At 48.9% G+C, this 13,127-nt stretch overlaps 1 protein-coding gene across 1 annotated transcript in view; it reads right to left on the bottom strand.

Moving 5' to 3' along the window:
* Positions 1 to 12,667, bottom strand: part of PSMA5 (proteasome 20S subunit alpha 5) — a 31,291-nt gene extending 18,624 nt beyond the window's left edge. The window contains exons 1-2 of the mRNA XM_082247104.1: positions 12,510 to 12,667; positions 10,130 to 10,196 (exon numbers count right to left, since the gene is read on the bottom strand). Of these exons, the coding sequence (XP_082103230.1) occupies positions 10,130 to 10,196; positions 12,510 to 12,538 (96 nt within the window). The 5' untranslated portion in view covers positions 12,539 to 12,667. The remainder of the gene's footprint in view (positions 1 to 10,129; positions 10,197 to 12,509) is intronic.
* Positions 12,668 to 13,127: the final 460 nt, after the last annotated feature.

Below are 13,127 nucleotides of genomic sequence, written 5' to 3'. Positions count from 1 at the left end.
CAAATGAACAACCAGATACGGAGACTTGCAGGACAAAGCCGCCAGCTCCGACACTCTGCGAGCCGAAGTGATCGCAACCAAAAAGGCGACCTTTTTGGACAACATAGACAACGAGATCTCCCTGATCTGTTCAAAAGGAGCACGTTGTAACACAGATAAAACGAGATTCAAGTCCCAAGGGGGCAGAGGATCCCTCCTAGGAGGAACCAGATGCCGCACTCCCTGAACAAAAGTGCCAACCAAGGAGTTGGAAGCCACGGGACGTTGAAACAGAACGGCCAGCGCAGACACCTGACCCTTTATCGTAGCCAGCGCCAAACGCTGATCGACACCTGTTTGAAGGAAGGACAGCACTCGGGAAACCAAGTACGTGCGGGGTGAAAACCCCCTGGACTCACACCAGGCAAAATAGGCCTTCCAAGTACGGTAGTAAACCTTCCCCGAGGAAGACTTCCTCGCTTGTATCAAGGTATGAACGACCTCCGGGGAGAGACCCTTCTCCTTCAGGACCTCGGTCTCAACAGCCAGGCCGTCAAAGCCAGCGACTGTAAAGCAGGATGGTATATCGGCCCTTGAGACAGGAGATCGTCTCGAAGAGGTAGACGCCACGGGGCGTCGACCGCCAGATTCACGAGGTCTGCGTACCAGGACCGGCGAGGCCAGTCCGGTGCCACAAGAATCACCGTGCTGCGTTCCGAGTGTAACCTGCGAAGGAACCTGGACAGCAACTGAATCGGTGGAAACGCGTACATCAGCTTGTACTGATGCCACGGGGCCACTAACGCGTCCAACGCGTCTGCCCGAGGGTCGCGCGTCCTTGCCACGAACCTTCTCACCTTGTTGTTGAGACGAGACGCGAACAGGTCCACATCTGGAAGACCCCACTTCGCGCACAACATCTGGAAGACAGCCGGGTGGAGAGACCATTCCCCCTGATCCAGGGTCTGGCGACTCAGATAGTCCGCCTGCCAGTTCTCCACCCCCGGAATGTGCACCGCCGTTATTGCCGGGACATGAGTCTCGGCCCAAGTCAGAATGTCGGCCACTTCTCGAGCCGCTCGGGCACTCCTGGTGCCCCCTTGGTGGTTGATGTAGGCCACCGCCGTGGCATTGTCCGTCTGCACCCGAACCGGGCAGCCCTGCAGCCGGTCCGTCCAGCGATGAAGACAGAGATTTATCGCACGCAATTCCAGAATGTTGATCGGAAGGGAGGACTCCCCCTCCGACCAAGTTCCCTGGGCGGACAGAACGCCCAGAACACCACCCCAGCCCGACAGGCTGGCATCCGCGGTGATCACCGTCCACGAGATAGGAAGAAACGACTTGCCCCCGGACACCATCGGGGACTGGAGCCACCACAGAAGGTCTCTTCTGGTGCGATGACTCAACGAGATTTGAAGATCCAGAGATTGAGGTCGCCCGTCCCACATGGACAGGATCTCCGCTTGGAGACCCCGCGTGTGAAACTGGGCGAAGGGAATCGCCTCGAAGGCCGAGACCATCAATCCCAGACATCTCATGCACGTCCGCAGAGACGAGAGCGGAACGTCCCTGAGGGACCTGACTTCCTCCTGAAGAGTTCTGAGTTTGTCTTCCGGCAGGAAGACCTTCGCCTGCACCGAGTCCAGGATCATTCCCAGGTAGGGAAGACGAACCGACGGACTCAGTGTCGACTTTGGAAAATTTATCGTCCAACCAAACTCCTGCAGAGTTTGCATCGTGACAGACAGGTCCTTCTCCAGACCCTGGCTGGTCGCAGACTGAACCAGAATGTCGTCCAGATACCCCAGAACAGAAATGCCCTGGGCTCTTAATAATGCCAGAACCGGTGCAAGCACCTTGGTGAAAACCCGCGGAGCCGAGGCGAGACCAAAAGGCAACGCCACGAACTGGTAGTGATCCTCCGCAATGGCGAATCGAAGGTACCGCTGGTGACCCTCGAAAATGGGGATGTGAAGATACGCATCCTTCAAATCGATGGAGGCCATGAATTCCCCCGGAACCAGGGCAGCCACCACCGACCACAGGGATTCCATGCGGAACTTGCGAACCCGCACAGAGCGGTTCAGAGCCTTCAAGTCTAGAATTGGACGAACCTTGCCCTCCTTCCTGGGCACGGTGAACAGATTGGAATAAAACCCCCGAAATCTGTCCCGATGAGGCACCGGAACCACCACTCCCTGAGCCCTCAGGTCCCGCACCGCCAGGTGCAGGTCCCGTAAACGCTCCGGAGACGGCTGAAGATTTGAGGGAAAAAATCTGCTCTCCGGCCGAGAGAGAAACTCGATCTTGTAACCAGATCGAACGATCTCCTGAACCCATCTGTCCCGCACGCGGGCCACCCAGGGTTGAAGAAAACCGAGCAAGCGTCCCCCCACCCCAAAACTGGGTGAGGGCGTCCCTTCAGGCCGCACTGTTTTGGGCTGCGGATCCGGACTGACCGGACTTCTGTTTCCCAGACCAGGGCTTCTTTTGAGAGCCTTGACCTTTGAACGGTTTGCCCTTGTAGTGCGACCGAAAGGCACGAAAGGACCCCTGAGGGGGCCGAAAATTAGCATGCTTCTTCCCAGAAGCCCCCTTAGCCTTGGGGAAATGGGGCAAGAGAGTGCTCTTACCTCCGGTGATCCCCTTAATCAACACATCCAAGGACTCCCCAAAAAGGCGAGACCCATCATAAGGCAGATTGGCTAAGGTCTTACGTGAAGATTGGTCCACCGACCAACATTTTAACCAAACCAGGCGGCGAGACAACACCGCCACGCTGTGCACACGTGCAGCCAACGGGACCAAGTCCAAGTCCGCATCACACAGATACATGACACCCTGGTGGATTTGATCCACCATATCCAGGGTCGCCGACGAGGCCGAATCGGCCACTAGGACGCGCCTAAACATCTGCGTCCAACTGGCGACAGCCTGGGCCGCCATGAGAGAGGCAAACAGAGCCTTAAGCATAGAACCCGTAACAGAATAAGTATGACGGGCAAGAGACTCCAATCTCCTATCCGTGGCATCACGGAACACTGGGGAATCCTCTGCGGGAATCGCAGTGGATTTGTTTAAAACCGCAATTGCGTGATCCACCGGGGGTGGCACACACCACCGTTCATCAGTGGAAGGCGAGAAAGGATAACGCAGCTTGAACCTACTTGGCACAGCAAAAGGTTTGCGTAGATTGCGCCATTGTTCCTTAACAGCGCGCTGAAAATCATCATTGCAGGGAAAAACCTGCGGCGTCCTGCGTTTTCTCTGCGTCCCATAAGCCGCCAAGGCAGCGGGGGGACACACTTCATCCTGCAAACGCAGCGTTTGTTTTATGGAAGCAATCAAGTCATCCATGATTGCAAGCTCTTCAGGCGAGCCAGGGGGAGAATTATCAACCCCTTCAACTTCAGCCTCCACCTCGGACCCCACTAGATCCAGGGAGGAGCGGGACCCCGATAAGGAGACCCCCGCCATAACAGCCCCATCACCTTCACCCTCAGAATCAGAGGAAAGAGAAACTCTGGGTCTCTTAGTAGATTGAGCAGCCACCAGCATCTGCACCTGAGCAGCAAGGCCAGCCACAATAGTGGCTAAATCCCCCCCTGGGGGGGAAACAGCGGTCCCCTGGCTATCCACCAAGGCGGTAGGAACACACAGCTTCTCACACTGACAAAGCTGACACACATAGTGTCACACAGCTCCCCCCCCCCCTGCAGCCCACAGCATGCAGCCGAGTGATAGGGAGACAGACAGTGAGAACAGAGGCAGGTTACACAGTCCCAGACCGACACCCCCCCCAGACAGACAGGTCCCCACATAGATACACTTACCTCACAATGGCGTGGGGAACCCGCACAGGCGAACAAGCCGCTGCGCATGAGGCAGGGAGAGTCGCATACAAGACGCACAAAATGGGGGTTAAGAAACCGCACAGCATCCAGTGAGGTAGCCACCTCACCAATCATCCCTGCACCGAACAGGGATGGGTCGTTCACTGTGCCAGGAGCGTTACCTGGCTGAACGCTCGATGGCAGGCTGGGAAGCCACTGACCCACGACCTGCGACCAGGGGGATCAGCCCGAGACCCAGCCCGCATGATCCTCTTCATCAGAAGAACTAACTAATGCTGACAAAAAGAACAGCTAAGTAAAGGTAGAGAGAAAACTCAAACAAAAAATCAAAAAAGAAGAAAGAGTCTGGGGCACAAAGCCCCAGCACAGAGAGAGCCAGCCACTCCTGACAAGCTAGACATTGAAACTGAGATATGGTTGCAGGAAGTAGGAGGGTATTGACTGAGGGGACCACCCCTTGAGGGTGGGATATGTTAAAAGCTTTAATGTTAACATATTCAGTTGCCTAGCTACTCCTTCGGAGCAAAGTCTAATACCCCATATGTGACGAATATGAAGAGGCGGCGACTGTCGGAGGACGTAAGAGAAAATACTGATTTTAACTTGTAAACAAAAAGTGTCTGAAATAGGCCTGGTCCTTAAGTGGATAAAGCAGTAGAAGACAATGCTGAGTTCAGCTACTTTCAGCTAAAAACAAGAAAATAGGGATAAAATGAGCATGGGATCATTAAAACTGATAAAAATAAAAATAGTTGGCTTGCCTGGCCTAAATCTTTCCCGTTTTGTTTAAACAGTTCAGGTTGGTGGTAGTGTTGACATTACGAAGCATGTCTTCATGACACAAATCGGGGGCCCCTTGATACCATCTAAGCTGCCATATTTTAGTAAACAATCATATTGGACATGTCTGAGAATGTCAGGGGCCAGTAACAAAGTAAAACTGAACCGAGGAAGGGAACAAAAAAATAGGCATTTCTGCTAGTAAGGTCTACTCTTAGGTAAGATGTTCAGGCCCCCAGAAACTGGTTATATATGAAAGGCTCAGTCAAAATCTCTCAAGGATATCAAATGGCTTTGGCGATCCGACTTAGGGGGCGGCCTGTGAAGTCGTGTGCAGCGTTACGTCGGCGCGACTTGCACGGACTTCATAAAATGAATGTCTATGCAAGTCGCCCCGAAGTAGTACAGGACCCTTTTTTTAAGTCGGAGCGACTTGTGTCGCTCCTATTAGAACGGGTCCTGTACTACACTATGGGACGCGACGGTGCGTAACTTGTCAGGCTGACCATGTCGCCTGCAAGTCGTACCAGTGTGAATGGAGACTAAATCATCCAATACATTCTAGGTTCATGAAAACAAAAGGTGTTCTAGGTCTTACAATTAATTTTCTCTTTAAAGCACTCGCAGAGTAGAAAACCTTGTTCCTTGCCAACAGCTGCAGAATGGGACCTTTGCTCCCTGTGAGAAACTAGTAGAGAACTATAGGTAGGACTTTTTTTTTCCAATTCGGATAAAGTAAGGTAGGGTTATAAGTACATAAAGAGGAGGGGGGGGGGGGCCTTAAAGTGGAACGTCCCCTTTTGGGTTTAGCTCTGCTTTAATAGTAAAGATAGGATAGATGTTTAGAGTAAATTAAGAAGAGGACGGGGTCAGGGTTTTAATGACTGAAGCTGGAACCGTTTATTCTGTTGCACAATCTGTCTCACTGCTGGTAAATGCCCCCTTTTTGTATTGAGGCAGCTGGAATGCATTATTCCTTTCACTGCCAGGTCTGTACGGCATACGGATCTACAGCACTACCTTTAGCTGGCCAGGTCCGTATGCAGTACGCACCTCATTTATCCTTCTGCTATAAGCTCATGGTACATAAACTTGTAGCAGAATTTTTCAGCATACTCTGTTGAGCAATCCTATAACTCTACGCTGATCAGCAGATTACAATCCGTTGACCAGAGTTTTTGTACTCAAATGTGACCCCCCCTCCCCCCCCCCCCAATGCTGCCAGCCACTTCCCTGTCCCCAGCCTGGCATCTTCACCTCCCGCTGCTCCCTTTCATCTAAAAAACCTCCCCCCACTCTGCTTTCCTATCCCCTTCATCTCGACCCCTCACCCAACACAGAATTCCTCCCCCCCCACACTGATCTGCCCCAAGCCCCCCCTAGCAAACCCAATTCCCTGCAGCTACCCTCAGAAGCCAGATTCCCTCCTCTGCCACTCCCACCAGGTTCAGGTGCTGCAGGGGCTTAGAGGGGATCAAAACATACCCCCCATTTGCTCTGATCACCCCCCCCATGGCCTCTGCATCGCCGATCCTCTGCTGCTGGGCAGCATTCCCCCTACCCCTCCTGCTGCCTGACGCTCAGTTGACAGGCTTGATACCAGGGGGAGCGGTGTGGGTGCAGGGGCGGTTGGGGCTTAGAAAACATGCAATTACCAGCCCCCTCGCCATACTAAATTGGACAGGCAGCGATCACTACCGATCACTCCTGTGTCCACTGATAACTGAGCATAGTAAACGGAGTGTATGGGGTTTATTTACTACAGGCAAATCTACTGTGCACTACAAGTGCACTTGGAAGTGCAGTCTCTGTAGATCTGAGGGGATCATCTGAAATGAGGGGAAGCTCTGCTATCATCCGATCCTGTGCAAGCAAAAAATTTGCTGCTTTTTTTTTTCATTTTTACCTGCATGACCCTCTTAGATCTACAGCGACTGCACTTCCAAGTGCACTAATAGTGCATTTGCAGTGCACTTGTAGCCCACAGTGAATTTTCATTTAGTAAATAAACCTCTATGTGTCAGTTTATGAATGAATAAGGAGCGACTCCGTATTCATTCATGCAATGGGCAGTTTAGGCTGCATAGAAAGGGACTTTCTTCAGTCCCCTTCTCCGTCTCATAAAATAGATATTGGGGCCTGCTTAGACCCGATATCTCACACATCAAATCTCCCCCCACCCCACCCCTGAAGAAAAAAAAAAAAAAAAAAAAAAAAAAAAAAAAAAAGTACAAAATATAAAAATATAGAATTGAGAAGAAAAAAAAAACCCCACACACAACATAGAAAAGCCCCTTTTACATTTCAAGTAATTTCACGTCAAGCAGATGCACCTGCTCAGCTGGGGATCTGTCCACTGATCCCTGCTGAGCAGGCAGATGACAAGTCCGTGTGATACCCGCTAATGCGGAGCAGACATGGACAAAGCTACCTGTTCTCTATGGGGCGGTCTGATGAAAATGGACTGCCTGTCCGTTTTCATCCGATTCTCATCTGATCCGATCTGTTAGTTAGATGGGGGGAACAGATCCCCATCGGTCTGTTTTTGGCGGACCGGATCGGATGCAGGCGGACGTAAATGGACACATGTCCATTTATATCAGCCTCTCCAGAAAGAACAATGGGTGGTCCAATCGGGTCCACCTGAAAAACGGACAGGTGGACCCGACTGGTCTGCTCGTGTGAAAGGGGTTTAAGGCCTTCTTCACACAAGGCATACACAGCATACACCCCTGCAAGGCCAATTACCTGTACAGGGATGTACAGGTGTTCTGTGCATCCCTGTGCAGGTAGTCCCATTGAGGTAATTTGAGATGTAGCAACTGCGTGAACAGAGCCGTTGCTCCCAATTTGACATCCATGTTGGTCCAGTTGCATGTCCCTAAGCTCACACTGTGTTTGCTGTCGTGCACCCACACTTACACGGATGTCAGATTGGGAGCAGCGGCTATGCCTGTACAGTCGTTGCATCCCAATTGACATAAATGGGCATGTACGGAACACCTGTGCATCCCCATGCAGCTAAGTATGGCCCTCTAAGGGCATACACTCCAGTATTCCACATGTGAATGATGCTTTAGTAGCAATTTAGTAGGAATTTTGGAAGTTATGTTGCGTTTGTGGCCACTAATAATCAGTATCACTTTTTTATTCTACAGGTCATGTGTCTTCAGAAAATGTATAGTTTGGGGGGGGGTGGGTCTTCTCAAATTCTGAAAGCTAGAAGTGAAAGAAATATAAACCTCCGGATTTTAAGAGTACAGTACATTTTTTTTATTCACTGTTTTGTGCACCTTCAGTTTTCACTATTTCACAAAAAAGGTGCAATTTAAAATGTGAAGTAAAATGTACAAAATATTTGTTATTTAATAACTCAATACAGGTTTAGCTTTTATATTGAGGGAATTTGGCAGGAATTTTGTAAAATTTGCTGCGTTTGCATCTGCTAATAATGATTTTGTGCATTTTCCGCAAAAATACTGTTTGGTAAACATTTGCGCAAATATCGCGGGCCGTAAAAATCAGTAGCATTTTCCTTTTATCCTACTGGTCCAATGCTTTCAGAAAATGTATAGTTTTGGGGGGGGGGGGGGGGGGGGGAATTTGGTTAAAGTTTTGTTTACGTTCAATTTTCACCATTTCGCAAAAAGTTGCAATTTAAAATGTAAAAATATCTGTTATTTATAAACTCAATACAAGTTAATCTTTTATATATACTGTAGTAGGAATTTAGCAAACCTATCCTGCCACATTTGGCATGCATTTTTTTTTGGGGGGTAGCTTTGACAGGTACCCGCTCACGCTCAGATCCCCTAGACAATCTAAGCTGAAGTTCTCCTCTCCCCCTCCCTGCAGTCTTCTGGGATACACCACATGCTACTTGGGAATGCACAGTGCGCACCTGGCTGTGAAGCCGCTATCACAGTCGGGTGCACGTAGCTGAAATGTCACTGCCAGGGAGAGAAGCGATGGCTCGGGCGAGCACATCACTGGATCTTGGGAGACGCGAGTGTGTGTTTATTGAGAGCCGGTTCACATTAGAGCGATCCGACTTGCCGGGGCGACCTCACAAGTAACATAACATTGAAGTCAATGCAGGTCGCTCCGGGTCGCCCCAAAGAAGCTCCGGACCCTTTTTCTAAGTCGGAGCGACTTGTGTCGCTCCTATTAGAACGGGACCACAGCTTCTCAATGGCAGGCGACCTACGGCGACCAGGTCGCCCCAGTGTGAACCGGCTATAAAAGTCAGCAGCTACACTTTTAATAAATACAGAAATGACTGGAGCACTTCTTTAACCACTTGCCACCCAGGCTAATTCTGACACTTCTCTACTACATGTAAATATCATGTTTTGTTAGATAATTACTCAGAACCATCAAACATTATATATGTTTTTTTAGCAGAGACCCTAGAGAATAAAATGGTGGTCATCGCAACTTTTTATGTCACATGGTATTTGTGCAGCAATTTTTCAAACATGTTTTTTTGGGAGGAAAAAATGTTTCGTAAATTAATAAAAAAAAAAAAAAAAAAAAGAAAAAAAAAAAAAAAAACACTACATTTTTGTATAATGTGAAAGTTTATATTACATTGAGTAAATAGATACCCAACATGTCATGCTTTAAAATTGCGCACACTCGTTGAATGGCACCAAACTTCGGTACTTAAAAATCTCCGTGGGCACAGTTTTAAACATTTTTGCAGGTTACCTGTTTAGCGTTACAGAGGAGGTTTTGGGCTAGAATTATTGCTCTCACTCTAACATTCGCCGCGATACCTTTAATCACTTTTATTCCTATTACAAGGAATGTAAACATCCCTTGTAATTATAAAGAGGTCCTGTCATGCCCTATTTTTGAGAGATCTGGGGTCTATAATTCCCCAGATCTTTCCTCTAGGCTGGAAAGCCTAAAGTAAAAAAAAAAAAAAATGCAATGCCAGTGTTTACAACTGCTGAGGCCGGACGTGACATCATAACGTTGCGCCCGGCCACCGAAGGTCATAGAGATGACTGAGAACCATGGTAAATGGCCGCCGCTGGCCAATTAATTCTCTGGCTCGCTGATTGCACAGGCGAGCTGATAAAAGCACCGGGAGGGGGAGGGAATGTCTAATCCCGCGGCCTGTTAAAACAATTAAGTGGCTGAACAGCCCCTATGATTTTTTACCGTGCAGGGAATCGCCGGCTGAAAAAAAATGATATCCGAATGATGTCTGTAACTGCAGGCATCATTCAGATAGCTCCAGTTAAAGTCCACAGCGTCATATGACGTCGTTGGGCGGGAAGTGGTTAATGACCGAACCTTCATGAATTTTAATTCAATATCCCTGCTGTAGATGAAAATCTCAAATAAAAGTAGCATGCACTATGAAACAGCAGCAGGTTATCAAGCCTAATACAGCACAGACAAAAATCCCCTTCTCTACAGTACTAGACATGTTACTTTTACTTGCAAAACAGTTTCACTTTCAGTTCAGCGAGAAGCAAAGTTAAAATGAAGGCCCAAATTACCTTGATTGCTTCAATGGCATATTCTACTTGGAAGAGCCTGCCTTCAGGAGAGAATGTGTTCACCCCCCTGAGGAAAACAAAAGTGGAAACAGGTGACAGCTAGGACCATTGTCAGCCAAATTGGTAACACATATCAAGAGTGGCCTCAGAGTAAAGCCATGGACAATGACACTGCAGGAAAAAGGATTGTGCTGTGGTCTACTGTATTTCTACAAACAGACCTAATTATGTAGCATGAGCCTATAAAAGAGTTCACTACTTTACAATCCAACTGTACAATCTCCTTTAGTGCCGGTTCACACTACTGCAATGGCAGACACCGCATGCGATTCGGAGCGCACTGCTCCTAAAATCACATGTGATGTCTGTGCGAATTCAGCCACACAGTTTGTATGGCTGAATTCGCACCGCAATCACAGTGAACTCGCACAGGACCCTTTTTTTGGTCCGCAGCAGAATCAGATCGCATGGTGTTCAAACTGTCAGATCGCACTGCGATATGCGATCTGATCTGGGGGGTGTCAACTCTGAATTGACACCCCCAGCGTATCGCTTATGGCAGTGTGAACTGCCTGTGCTGCGGATGCGATGCAGAAACACGCAGTAGATTTGCAGTGTTCCCGCATCGCAATATTGTGAATCGGCATTTAAATCTATCAACAAGTGGCAGCCTGCCTGATCGAATACAGACTGATTGGATAGTTTAGGTAGGTCCTCATTTAGCTTTCCTCACTTCCCACACTCTGTACTCCTTACCCAATGCCAACCTCTTTACCCTGGATCACTATAAATGGTGACCATACACGTTATCATCTGATTGGTGTTCAATTCAAAAAAATAAAACAGGCATAACTTCCTTTCCAATCGACTTGCTACATTTGTGTCTGCGTTCTGCCAAGGTGTAAATGGCAGCTGCCGGAATTTGCTGATTCCTGTGGCTGTTTTCACAGGTATGAGTGGCTAGCTGCAGCCATCCTGTCTGTTCGCACAGCCAGCGATTACCAGTGATCACTACTGGAAGCATTAGGTTTCCCCCACTTTTTTTTCTTTTTTTTAACAGAAAGGTATGTCCCCCCCCCCCCCCATTTTATGTACATCCAGCATCGATCAGTGCAGATAATATCTGCACAAATCGAAAGCTGCGGCCGCCAACAACCTGTCACAGAAATGTGGGGCTCATTCGCCAAAGCTAGCCATCACACCTATCAAAAATAGCCGCAGAAATCAGCAGATTCCTGCTGCTGCCATTCGCAACATGGCAGAACGCGCCTGCGAACATAGCCTAATGCTGGCCATACACGCACAGAATTTAGGCTGAAAATGGTCCTTTTAGGAAAGATCGTTCGAAAATTGGGCCATTAGTGAACACAAGTTTACCGACGAGTTCAATCGTGTGCCCGGCTAATGTTGATGGATCCATAGCGAAAACTTTAAGACCCCGTTCACACTGGGGCGACCTGGTCGCCTGACATACAGAAGCTGTGGACCCGTTCTAATAGGAGCGACACAAGTCGCTCCGACTTAGAAAAAGGGTCCAGAGCTTCTTTGGGGTGACCCGGAGCGACCTGCATAGACTTCAATGTTATGAAGTCCGTGCCGGCCGCTCCGAGGTGCTCAGCTCGCACCGCGACCTGCGAGGTCGCCCCGGCAAGTAGCGTCGCCCCAGTGTGAACGGGGTCTTATAGTTCCTACAAAAGTGGTTATGTGTATGGTAAAATTGAAAGGAAAATAATATTCTGACTCGTATTGTGCATGTTATGGAATGATCATGAAAAGATGTAAAAGAGTTTATTCTGTAAGTTAGTGGCCAATTCGCTTTCGACTGACGAATAATCGTTCAGTCTGCAAACGGCCGAAATTCTGTGCGTGTATGGCCAGCATTAGACCAAGTTCAATCAAACTGAACTGACTGACCAGGGCAGAAAACTATACATCGCGTCGCACTGATCGGCAGAAATTAGATGCTTTGTTTGAGAATTCCATTTATATTTCCATCAATCAGATTATGAGATGACATGGCGAAAGCAGATGTGCAATAACTTACAAATGTATCCTCCATCGATCGATCGCAACACGCTTACCATGTGGCATATCGATCTATTGGGCTATCAACTACAAATCAATTGAATAAAAGTAACTGATTATATAGCAATGAGTGTATGGCCACCATAAGACTGGTTCCCAGTCAACCCCATCTTGGCCCTAATGTTATCCCCCCTGGCAGCCTTGGACTTCCTCCGCTTTTACCAGAGCACACTTGTGCTCCGGCCCATGTCACTAAATGCCCTGCTTGTGACAACGGTGCATACACTGACACCGCACAAAGCACGCATCCAGAAGCCAAGTAAATATTAAGCCTGTGTGTCCGGAGCTCTCTCACCTGTCATACTCGGAGCGTGTGAGAAACATGCCGCTGCAGGACTCTGAACACGACCACAGTAATACAAAACAGTCTGCTAAGTCACCGGGGCCTACGTCTACCGGCACCGGAGGTGTGTACAGGGCGGACGTGACGTCTGGAAGGGGAGGAGTTTCGCCTTAATCCAAGTGTGAGGGCGGAGAGGTGGGAAAGGGGGCGGTTTGTATCAGGGCGAACATTGGTGTGTGTGACTGTCCATGCACAGAGCTGCTGGAGTTCCTCTACGAGTGTGGTAAAAGGTCATTTCGTTGTATGCCAGTGAAGAAATGTGCTGGTGCTGAGGAGTTGCCTCTCTGACTTGTACCTATAGGTAAGCCTATAATAAGGCTTTCCTATAGGTACTCTAAATATCTCCTAAATCTGTACCGTTTAGGAGATATTTACTTTACATGCAGCCGACGTTACCCTGTAACGTGAGAATTACCTACCCTGTGAGAAAAACCTACCCCTCGTCACTTCCGGCCAGGAACAGCTGAGCAGCGCAGCAGTGCGCATGCTCACAGCCCCGGATACCTAATGGAAGAGCTGAGGATCAGACTAGTGCGCATGCACCATTAAGTAGATATAGGAGGAGTCCCC

The sequence above is a fragment of the Pelophylax lessonae genome, assembly GCF_965119305.1.
Source record: "Pelophylax lessonae genome assembly, chromosome: 2".
In the NCBI taxonomy this organism is placed as follows: domain Eukaryota; kingdom Metazoa; phylum Chordata; class Amphibia; order Anura; family Ranidae; genus Pelophylax; species Pelophylax lessonae.
The sequence above is the reverse complement of the archived record's forward strand: the minus strand, read 5'-3'. Positions and strand labels throughout refer to the sequence as shown.